Source organism: Salmo trutta, unplaced genomic scaffold (genome assembly GCF_901001165.1).
Source record: "Salmo trutta unplaced genomic scaffold, fSalTru1.1, whole genome shotgun sequence".
Taxonomy (NCBI): domain Eukaryota; kingdom Metazoa; phylum Chordata; class Actinopteri; order Salmoniformes; family Salmonidae; genus Salmo; species Salmo trutta.
The window spans coordinates 1-12,500 of NW_021822726.1; the positions used below are offsets into that span (position 1 = coordinate 1).

The following is a 12,500-nucleotide window of genomic DNA, read 5'->3' on the forward strand; positions in this document are numbered from 1 at the left end:
ACCTGTGGTATGTGCGTGTGTGTGTGTTTTGAAATATTTCTGTACCTGGACTTGCCCAATAACACTCAATTTCTATTTTGAAAATCTTTCCTTATGCCTGCTGGTCCTCTATGATCTACAGCCAGGTTGTGTGAACGTCACAGAGATGGACATCAGGAAATGCAGACGTATGAAGAACCCACAGAGAGTCAAGAAGGTACGGACAGGAAGTAGTAGACTGTGGACAGAACTCTAGGTTGGTGTTGTGGTTGGGTCCCAAGACAAAGATTTTACAAAAACGTTTGGAAACCCATTATTGAGGAATGGGATAGTAACATGCTACCCTTCCCTCTCCCTGTCCAGTCAGTGTATGGACTGATAGAGGAGGGTCAGTCACAGAGCCCGGTACACACACCCTCACAACTAGCCAGGAAAGGCACCAGAGAGGACGTGGAGAAAGAGGTACTTCTATGTGTTCTATTGGATGTTGGATGTTCTATTGGATTTTCTATTGGATGTTCTATTGGATGTTGGATGTTCTATTGGATGTTGGATGTTCTATTGGATGTTATATTGGATGTTGGATGTTCTATTGGATGTTCTATTGGATGTTGGATGTTCTATTGGATGTTGGATGTTCTATTGGATGTTATATTGGATGTTGGATGTTCTATTGGATGTTATATTGGATGTTGGATGTTCTGTTGGATGTTATATTGGATGTTGGATGTTCTGTTGGATGTTCTATTGGATGTTCTATTGGATGTTATATTGGATGTTGGATGTTCTATTGGATGTTCTATTGAATTTTGGATGTTCTAGTAGATGTTGGATGTTCTATTGGATGTTGGATGTTCTATTGGATGTTGGATGTTCTATTGGATGTTATATTGGATGTTGGATGTTCTGTTGGATGTTATATTGGATGTTGGATGTTCTGTTGGATGTTCTATTGGATGTTCTATTGGATGTTATATTGGATGTTGGATGTTCTATTGGATGTTCTATTGGATGTTCTATTGAATTTTGGATGTTCTAGTAGATGTTGGATGTTCTATTGGATGTTGGATGTTCTATTGGATGTTGGATGTTCTATTGGATGTTATATTGGATGTTGGATGTTCTGTTGGATGTTATATTGGATGTTGGATGTTCTGTTGGATGTTCTATTGGATGTTCTATTGGATGTTATATTGGATGTTGGATGTTCTATTGGATGTTATATTGGATGTTGGATGTTCTATTGGATGTTATATTGGATGTTGGATGTTCTGTTGGATGTTCTATTGGATGTTCTATTGAATGTTGGATGTTCTGTTGGATGTTCTATCGGATGTTCTATTGAATGTTGGATGTTCTATTGGATGTTCTATTGGCTGCTCTATTGGATACTGGATGCTCTATTGGATGTTCTATTGGATGTTGGATGTTCTATTGGATGTTGGATGTTCTATTGGATGTTGGATGTTGATGTTCTGTTGAATGTTGGATGTTCTATTGGATGTTAATGTTCTGTTGGATGTTCTATTGGATGTTGGATGTTCTGTTGGATGTTCTATTGAATGTTGGATGTTCTATTGGATGTTGGATGTTCTATTGGATGTTCTGTTGAATGTTCTATTGGATGTTGGACGTTCTATTGGCTGTTGGATGTTCAATGTTCTATTAGATGTTGGATGTTCTATTGAATGTTGATGTTCTGTTGGATGTTGGATTGGATGTTGGATGTTCTATTAGATGTTCTATTGGATGTTCCATTGGATGTTCTATTGGATGTCCCATTGGATGTTCCATTGGATGTTCCATTAGATGTTCTATTAGATGTTCCATTGGATGTTCTATTGGATGTTCTTTTTGATGTTGGATGTTCTATTGGATGTCCCATTGGATGTTCCATTGGATGTTCCATTAGATGTTCTATTAGATGTTCCATTGGATGTTCTATTAGATGTTCTATTGGATGTTCCATTGGATGTACCTATTGGATGTTCCATTGGATGTTCTATTGGATGTTCCATTGGATGTCCCATTGGATGTTCCATTGGATGTTCCATTAGATGTTCTATTAGATGTTCTATTGGATGTTCTTTTTGATGTTGGATGTTCTATTGGATGCAGAACTATTGACATTTTCCACATTAGTTACATTACAGCCTTATTCTAAAATTGATTAAATATTTTTTTTCTTCTCATCAACCTACACACAATACCCCATAATGACAAAGCAAAAACAGGCTTTTAGAAATGTTTGCAAATGTATAACCAAAAAAAATGAAATATTACTCTCACATAAGTATTCATACCCTTTACTCAGTTCTTTGTTGAAGCATCTTTGGCAGCGATTACGACCTCGAGTATTCTTGCGTGGGGGGGGGGGGGCATAACTGCACAGCTATTTTCAGGTCTCTCCAGAGATGTTTGATCGGGTTCAAATCCGTGCTCTGGCCACTCAAGGACATTCAGAGACTTTTTCCAAAGCCACTCATGCGTTGTCTTGGCTGTGGCTGTGTGGTCGTTGTCCTGTTGGAAGGTGAATCTTTGCCCCAGTCTGAGGTCCTGAGCGCTCTGGAGCAGGTTTTCACCAAGTATCTTTCTGTACTTTGCTCCGTTCATCTTTCCCTCAACCCTGACTTGTCTCCCAGTCCCTGCCGCTGAAAAACATCCGAACAACATGATGCTGCCACCACCATGCTTCACCGTAGGGATGGTGCCAGGTTTCCTCCAGACGTGACGCTTGGCATTCAGGCCAAAGAGTTCAATCTTGGTTTCATCATACCAGAGAATCTTGTTTCTCATGGTCTGAGAGACTTTAGGTGCCTTTTGGCAAACTCCAAGTGGGTTGTCATCTGCCTTTTACTGAGGAGTGGCTTCCTTCTGGCCACTTTACCATGAAGGCCTGATTGGTGGAGTGCTGCAGAGATGGTTGTCCTTCTGGAAGGACAAAATATGAAAAAAGTCAAGTGGTCTGAATACTTTCCGAATGCACTGTATCAATTAGAAACCAGTTTTAATCATAATCAATGAATAATGATGACTATTTCTTCTCCTCCTCAGATTGTGTTTCTTAACAGCCAGTTGGACAGACACTGTATAAAGGTTTCAAAAGTCGCTGAGAGGTAGGTATGAGCAAAGCTCCACCATCTCACCTATAAAACATATCCTGTCATAAAGCACTTTGACCTTGATAAATCAACACGTGTATATTTTATCAACCTGTATGGAATTCCAGAGCTCTGAATGTATGGAATTCCAGAGCTCTGAATGTATGGAATTCCAGAGCTCTGAATGTATGGAATTCCAGAGCTCTGAATGTATGGAATTCCAGAGCTCTGAATGTATGGAATTCCAGAGCTCTGAATGTATGGAATTCCAGAGCTCTGAATGTATGGAATTCCAGAGCTCTGAATAGAAGAACCCCCCGAGTCGTTTCTTATTCTGAGCCGCAATAAGAGCATAGCCATGGAGTGATTCCTCCTGAAACCAGGACAAAAAAATACAATGATTTTGGGGGATTTTCACGAAATGTAATCCATAAAATGTTCCTTTAGAGAAGGGATTGTTGACATACATTTATATCTAAAAGCCTAATTGACAAATAATTGATCAAAGTTGGCATATTTTCCAGGCCTCCGTTAAGAATCCGTAATGTTTCATCTGTAGAAGCTGCAAAGCAGAAATTGGTGTCATATTAAGCTTGCTCTGTAATATGAGTAGTATTTCGATAACAATTGTCTTATGTTAATTTATGAATATTGAAAAATATTAACATGAATATTGAAAATCTAAAACGTTTCATTTGTCAAAGAACATATACAAAATATACTGCCTACATTATAACTGATATCTGACTGTAGGTCCTACATTATAACTGATATCTGACTGTAGGGCCTACATTATAACTGATATCTGACTGTAGGTCCTACATTATAACTGATATCTGACTGTAGGGCCTACATTATAACTGATATCTGACAGTAGGGCCTACATTATAACTGATATCTGACTGTAGGGCCTACATTATAACTGATATCTGATTGTAGGGCCTACATTATAACTGATATCTGACTGTAGGGCCTACATTATAACTGATATCTGACTGTAGGTCCTACATTATAACTGATATCTGACTGTAGGTCCTACATTATAACTGATATCTGACTGTAGGGCCTACATTATAACTGATATCTGACTGTAGGGCCTACATTATAACTGATATCTGACTGTAGGGCCTACATTATAACTGATATCTGACTGTAGGGCCTACATTATAACTGATATCTGACTGTAGGGCCTACAGTAGAACTGATATCTGACTGTAGGGCCTACAGTAGAACTGATATCTGACTGTAGGGCCTACATTATAACTGATATCTGACTGTAGGGCCTACAGTAGAACTGATATCTGACTGTAGGGCCTACATTATAACTGATATCTGACTGTAGGGCCTACATTATAACTGATATCTGACTGTAGGGCCTACAGTAGAACTGATATCTGACTGTAGGGCCTACATTATAACTGATATCTGACTGTAGGGCCTACATTATAACTGATATCTGACTGTAGGGCCTACATTATAACTGATATCTGACTGTAGGGCCTACATTATAACTGATATCTGACTGTAGGGCCTACATTATAACTGATATCTGACTGTAGGGCCTACATTATAACTGATATCTGACTGTAGGGCCTACATTATAACTGATATCTGACTGTAGGGCCTACAGTAGAACTGATATCTGACTGTAGGGCCTACATTATAACTGATATCTGACTGTAGGGCCTACAGTAGAACTGATATCTGACTGTAGGGCCTACATTATAACTGATATCTGACTGTAGGGCCTACATTATAACTGATATCTGACTGTAGGGCCTACAGTAGAACTGATATCTGACTGTAGGGCCTACAGTAGAACTGATATCTGACTGTAGGGCCTACATTATAACTGATATCTGACTGTAGGGCCTACAGTAGAACTGATATCTGACTGTAGGGCCTACAGTAGAACTGATATCTGACTGTAGGGCCTACATTATAACTGATATCTGACTGTAGGGCCTACAGTAGAACTGATATCTGACTGTAGGGCCTACATTATAACTGATATCTGACTGTAGGGCCTACAGTAGAACTGATATCTGACTGTAGGGCCTACAGTAGAACTGATATCTGACTGTAGGGCCTACATTATAACTGATATCTGACTGTAGGGCCTACAGTAGAACTGATATCTGACTGTAGGGCCTACATTATAACTGATATCTGACTGTAGGGCCTACATTATAACTGATATCTGACTGTAGGGCCTACAGTAGAACTGATATCTGACTGTAGGGCCTACATTATAACTGATATCTGACTGTAGGGCCTACAGTAGAACTGATATCTGACTGTAGGGCCTACATTATAACTGATATCTGACTGTAGGGCCTACATTATAACTGATATCTGACTGTAGGGCCTACAGTAGAACTGATATCTGACTGTAGGGCCTACAGTAGAACTGATATCTGACTGTAGGGCCTACATTATAACTGATATCTGACTGTAGGGCCTACATTATAACTGATATCTGACTGTAGGGCCTACATTATAACTGATATCTGACTGTAGGGCCTACATTATAACTGATATCTGACTGTAGGGCCTACATTATAACTGATATCTGACTGTAGGGCCTACATTATAACTGATATCTGACTGTAGGGCCTACAGTAGAACTGATATCTGACTGTAGGGCCTACAGTAGAACTGATATCTGACTGTAGGTCCTACATTATAACTGATATCTGACTGTAGGGCCTACATTATAACTGATATCTGACTGTAGGGCCTACATTATAACTGATATCTGACTGTAGGGCCTACATTATAACTGATATCTGACTGTAGGGCCTACAGTAGAACTGATATCTGACTGTAGGGCCTACATTATAACTGATATCTGATTGTAGGGCCTACATTATAACTGATATCTGACTGTAGGGCCTACATTATAACTGATATCTGACTGTAGGGCCTACAGTAGAACTGATATCTGACTGATCATGTGTCATTCTTCCATTCCGTCCATCCTCTGTGTTTTGTATGTTGTGTTGCTTTCAGTCTGATGACCTACACTGAGCAGTACCAGGAGTATGACCCGTTTGTGGTGTCACCAGAACCCTCCAACCCCTGGACCAGTGACGACCTCTCATTCTGGGACCTAGAGGCCAGGTAAGAACCACAACCCTATGTTCCCCAATCGGTGGACTGGTATATATCTGTGACTTCCCTGTATGATAGATACTTGTCTCTGGTCTCTGTCTCTCCCACAAACACCCCATTCATGGCTTTTCAAATAACTAATCCACCTAGCCACTTCAGCTGCAAAATCACCTTCATTGACAGAGAGGAACATGATGGGCAATGACAACTTATTATCGTCCTGTTTCATTATTAAAGGATGAAATCAAAGTACCAATAATCAAAGTGTCTTAAGCCTCGTTTATACCTGGTTCTAACATGTGTCCTTTGTCCTGATCTTATCCACATTCTGATTGTGCCTGACATTGTAGTCGTTGGTACACACGGTAGTAAAAGTTTGTCTGTTATCCGTCCATTATGTCCGCGTTGTGACCAGATTTCCTGGTGTCTCCCTGTCTGCAGATTATTTGACAGATTATTCTTTCAAAAAAATAATATGACTGTATTTATTTTGAAGATAATTATTTATGCCATATGTCAATGGTGCCAGTGGTTTTAGAGGCCAGTATCAATGATGATTTAAATGATTTGACCATCCAGAGCTGTTTACACTTGATTGATATCCAGATACAAATCCATAGCCCCATTTAACCTGGTGCTAACATGGGTCCTTTGTCCTGATCGGGCTTACGGTGAGACTCTCTGATTATGCCCAGAAATGTGTCTACACATGGTATTAAAATATGTCTGCCGTGTCTGCATTGTGATCAGATTTCTTGGTCCCTTCCTTTATGCAAATAATTTCACGGCCGTTCTTTCAAAATATTACGTATATATTTATTGTAAGACACATATTGACGTAATCAGTCAATTGTGCCACCCTGTCAATGATTTTAAAGGGCAGAATGAAGATTTAAATGGTGTCTCTGTCCAGATCTGTCCACACAATGTGTGTCTGACTACCTCCAGAGGTGGGCAGAAGGATCTGATCACAATGAGTTTTTAGTCTTCTACACCCGTCTAAAAATGTGGTCACAATCAGAATGTGGACAAGATCGGGACGCATGTTAGAACCAGGTATAAACGGGACTTTAGATAATCGTCCTATCAGATCCAGATATGAAAGATATTTCACGGTGGACGAGGCCGTTGCTGAGCACAGTATGTAGTTCTTCTGTAACTCTTCTGGTCTCTTTGACTTATTTAGAGATGAATCAACCCAGACATATAATCATTGAGCCTAATGTAGCGTCATAATCTTTAGAAATTGATTAATTACATTACAGGTTTAGAGGGAAATGTCCTGCAGTGATTTAAATAAGGTGTCATGTGAACGCTGCCATTACAGTATTATGTTGCCAATGTTTCTACTTCTCTGTCACCGCTTGTCCAACATGTGGTGTTTGAGACTGTCTGAGATCACAGTATATATTTTTTCTGCCTATCTATTATTTTTTTTTTAAAAATATCTTGTTTTTTAATTTTTTTTATTTCTTGCTCCTTTCATGAATTCAAACTGTTTCTCCCTCCTCTCCTCCTTGTTATTTCCTGTGCCCCCCCCCCCCCCCCCTTTAGTAAGGACCCCAGTCAACAGAGAGTGAGGAAGTGGGGATTTTCTCTAGATGAAGCTCTGAAGGATCCGGCAGGTCGCGACCAGTTCCTCAAGTTCCTGGAATCAGAGTTCAGCTCAGAGAACCTACAGTGAGTCACACACTTCCTCTCCTCCTTTCCTTTCCTTGTTTCCTAATTTTATTCTCATCCTTTACAACTGATCCTTCCTCCTTTCCTTTCCTCTCTCCTCATTTCTTCTGGGTTCAGCTCAGAGAATCTACAGTGAGTCACACACACTTCCTCTCCTCTCCTTCTTTCATTCACCCATCCTTTTATCTCATCATTTCCTTATTTCTTCTCATCAGATCCCTCCGTTTTACCTCCCTTCCCCTCTTCCTCTCCTACTGTCATCCCTTCTTCCTCTCCCATCACCTGATCTCTTAGCTCCATCCCATCCCTCCATTCTTTTCTTTCCCTATTTCCTCTTACCTCCTCCAATTATCCCTTACCTACAATCTTTTCCCCTCGTACTCTTCCCTTAACGTTCCCTTCATCTTTTACCTCTCTTTCGGACAATTGTCAATAAGAATCGGTTCTTAATTGACTCGCCTGGATAAATAAAAGGTTAAATTAAAATAAATTCAAAATCAACAAATCCTTCCCATCTGTTTGGAAGTCACCTGGACTAGCTCTCCTCTGATAGCACTGACCCTCCAGCACCCACCATGACCATCTACTGGTCCCCTTTAGGCCTCTCCTCAGGGGGTCAGGAGCGCTGTCAGCCCCCTATAGGCCTCTCCTCAGGGGGATCAGGAGCGCTGTCAGCCCCCTTTAGGCCTCTCCTCAGGGGGGTCAGGAGCGCTGTCAGCCCCCTTTAGGCCTCTCCTCAGGGGGTCAGGAGCGCTGTCAGCCCCCTTTAGGCCTCTCCTCAGGGGGTCAGGAGCGCTGTCAGCCCCCTTTAGGCCTCTCCTCAGGGGGGTCAGGAGCCCTGTCAGCCCCCTATAGGCCTCTCCTCAGGGGGATCAGGAGCGCTGTCAGCCCCCTTTAGGCCTCTCCTCAGGGGGTCAGGAGCGCTGTCAGCCCCCTTTAGGCCTCTCCTCAGGGGGGTCAGGAGCCCTGTCAGCCCCCTATAGGCCTCTCCTCAGGGGGATCAGGAGCGCTGTCAGCCCCCTTTAGGCCTCTCCTCAGGGGGATCAGGAGCGCTGTCAGCCCCCTTTAGGCCTCTCCTCAGGGGGATCAGGAGCGCTGTCAGCCCCCTATAGGCCTCTCCTCAGGGGGTCAGGAGCGCTGTCAGCCCCCTTTAGGCCTCTCCTCAGGGGGATCAGGAGCGCTGTCAGCCCCCTTTAGGCCTCTCCTCAGGGGGATCAGGAGCGCTGTCAGCCCCCTTTAGGCCTCTCCTCAGGGGGTCAGGAGCGCTGTCAGCATGCGTGCGTGCGTCTCTGAAGGTATGTTCTGATGAGGGGCTCTACTAAAGGATAACAGAGTCTCGGATGGACTAGACTGATAGTAGATCACACACACACACACACCCTTCTCTCTGTCCAGCCCTCAACTGCTAACCACTCTCCATACCTCCACTAACTCACCACAGCTCTCTGTCTCTTTTTCTCTCTCTGTCTCACTCTCAACTCTTTCTCTCTCCTCTCTGTCTCTGTCTCTCTCTCTCTCTGTCTCTCTCTCTCTCTGTCTCTCTCTCTGTCTGTCTCTCTGTCTCTCGCTCTGTGTCTCTGTCTCTCTCTGTCTCTCTCTGTCTCTCTCTCTCTGTCTCTGTCTCTCTCTCTGGCTCAGTCTGTATATTGCAGGGCCAGACCACACATCAATACAGATAGATTGTATTATGAGAGGCAATTACAATTAGCTGGCACTCCTCTTCACTCTGCTGTGTTCACTGTTTGTGCAGTCAATGGTGGGTGAAGCAATTATAGGTCTACTGCACATTCCAATGTCAGGATGAGTCTCAGTCTTACCCCTGTGTGGGTTACCTCAGTGTTATAGGATTTACAGTACCAGTCAAAAGTTTGGACACACCTTCTCATTCAAGGGTTTTTCTTCATTTTTTACTATTTCTACATTGTAGAATAATAGTGAAGACATCAAAACTATTAATTAACAGATATGGAATCATGGTAGTAACCTAAAAAGTGATAAACAAGTCAAAATATATTTTATATTTGAGATTCTTCGAAGTAGCCACCCTTTGCCTTGATGACAGCATTTCACACTCTTGGCATTCTCTCAACCAGCCGCATGAAGTAGTCACCTGGAATACATTTCAATTAACAGGTGTGCCTTGTTAAAAGTTAATTTGTGGAATTTCTTTCCTTAATGCGTTTGAACCAATCAGTTGTGTTGTGACAAGGTAGGGGGGTATACAGAAGATAGCCCTATTTGGTAAAAGACCAAGTCAATATTATGGCAAGAACAGCTCAAATAATCAAAGAGAAACGAAGAGAAAGAACAGTCCATCATTATTTTAAGACATGAAGGTCAGTCAATAGAGGAACATTTAAACAACTTTGAAAGTTTCTTCAAGTGCAGTCGCAAAAACCATCAAGAGCTATGATGAAACTGTCTCTCATGAGGACCGCCACAGGAAAGGAAGACCCAGAGTTACCTCTGCTGCAGAGGATAAGTTCATTAGTTACCAGCCTCAGAAATTGCAGCCCAAATAAATGCTTCAGAGTTCAAGTAACAGACACATCTAAACATAAGCTGTTCAGAGGAGACTGCGTGAATCAGGCCTTCATGGTCAAAGAAACCACTACTAAAGGATGAAGAGACTTGCTTGGGCCAAGAAACACGAGCAATGGACGTTAGACTGGAGGTGAAATGGATGATCTCCGCATGTGTGGTTCCCACCATGAAGCATGGAGGAGGAGGTGTGATGGTGTGGGGGTGCTTTGCTAGTGACACAGTCTGTGATTTACTTAGAATTCAAGGCACACTTAACCAGCATTCTGCAGCGATACGCCATCCCATCTGGTTTGCGCTTATTGGAAATTATATAATTATATATATATAATTATATATATATAATATATAATATATATAATTATATGCATACTGTGTATTATGTTATGGTCACAGGCTCTGCTGTGTGAAGGGAAGGCATCAATAGCCAGTATAGTGAAATGGAGTCATCTGATTCTGGTTGTGCCAGTCATTAATAACACACAGCATTATCAGGGAATGATCGCACACTTCCTGTGGGTTATTGCTAACTTACTGTATCCAATAGGTTTTGGTTGGCTGTCCAGGATCTGAAGAGGCAGCCTCTGGAGAACGTGGCAGAACGCGCTCAGGAGATCTGGGCAGAATTTCTGGCAGAAGGCGCTTCCAGCTCCATCAACCTGGACTCGCACAGCTACGAACGCACCAGCGCCAACCTTAAAGACCCTGGACGATACAGCTACGAAGACGCTCAGGTACGTTATGTTACAGACAGACAGCTATGAAGACACTCAGGTATGTTATATTACAGACAGACAGACAGACAGCTATGAAGACACTCAGGTATGTTATATTACAGACAGATAGACAGCTATGAAGACACTCAGGTACGTTGTGTTACAGACAGACAGCTATGAAGACACTCAGGTACGTTATGTTACAGACAGACCAACACCCAAAAAGCTGAAATACAGCTAAAACACACACATTAGCTTTCTCAATATACTCTCTCTCACTCACTCACTCACTCACTCACTCACTCACTCACTCACTCACTCACTCACTCACTCACTCACTCACTCACTCACTCACTCACTCACTCACTCACTCACTCACTCACTCACTCACTCACTCACTCACACACACACACACACACACACACACACACACCACACACACACACACACACACACACACACACACACACACACACACACACACACACACACACACACACACACACGTTGAAAGTCACTGAGCTCTTCAGTAAGGCCGTTCTACTGCCAGTGTTTGTCTATAGAGAGAGTATTAGTAGTACTAGTCTGAACATGACTCAGAAGCGACATGGTATGAAAGCCAAAACAAAGTGGGAAAATATTTTTGTCATTACATTGCACATTTTCACCCAATAAATATTAGATTGTTTTTCTTCATCCTTTATAGTTTCTAATTCGTTGTACTGAATGATAATAACTCTTCTCTTGTTCCATCTCTTGATATTGTAGGGCCGTGTGATTAAATGTTTTGGGGATCACTTGTTTTTAGCTGGTTGTACAATTTTGATGGTTCTTTTTTTTCTATTTGAATAAAGAAGTGGTTTTGGCCCAATTCTGATCTACATGAGTTATTTAGAGGTTTTCTTTACACTTCCAATACAGTCTGGTAAAACTCTGCATGCAGTATTTCAACTGGATGTTTCTCCCATTTGGTAAATTCATTTTTAGAGATTGGACCCCATACTTCGCTGCCATATAGAGCAATTGGTTTTATTACTGATTTTAACATTTTGAGCCAGATTCTAATTGGAAGTTTGATTTTAATGTTCCCTTTAATGGCATAGAATGCTCTTCTTGCTTTGTCTCTCCGCTCGTTCACAGCCCTGTGAAAGCTTCTCGTGTTGCTGATATTTAGTCCTAGATATGTGTAGTTTGTGTCCAAGTAGAATTATGGTGATCCTGATATCCGGACCTTTTTTGGAATATAGTTACACAAATGTAACTGTCAGAGTCCAGGTCAGATGTTCTAGGTGCTGCTGTAACCCCTCCTTCTCTCTCTCCCTGTTTGTCTCCCTCCTTCTCTCTCTCCCTGTTTGTCTCCCTCCTTCTC

The 12,500-nt window shown here is 41.9% G+C and overlaps 1 protein-coding gene across 1 annotated transcript in view; it reads left to right on the forward strand.

Moving 5' to 3' along the window:
• Nucleotides 1–121: 121 nt before the first annotated feature.
• LOC115184027 (regulator of G-protein signaling 6-like) overlaps nucleotides 122–12,500 on the forward strand; it is a gene marked incomplete at its 5' end in the record, with an annotated part of 14,902 nt that continues 2,523 nt past the window's right edge. The window contains 6 exons of the mRNA XM_029745024.1: nucleotides 122–196; nucleotides 343–441; nucleotides 3,034–3,095; nucleotides 6,093–6,203; nucleotides 7,749–7,874; nucleotides 10,963–11,149. Of these exons, the coding sequence (XP_029600884.1) occupies nucleotides 122–196; nucleotides 343–441; nucleotides 3,034–3,095; nucleotides 6,093–6,203; nucleotides 7,749–7,874; nucleotides 10,963–11,149 (660 nt within the window). The remainder of the gene's footprint in view (nucleotides 197–342; nucleotides 442–3,033; nucleotides 3,096–6,092; nucleotides 6,204–7,748; nucleotides 7,875–10,962; nucleotides 11,150–12,500) is intronic.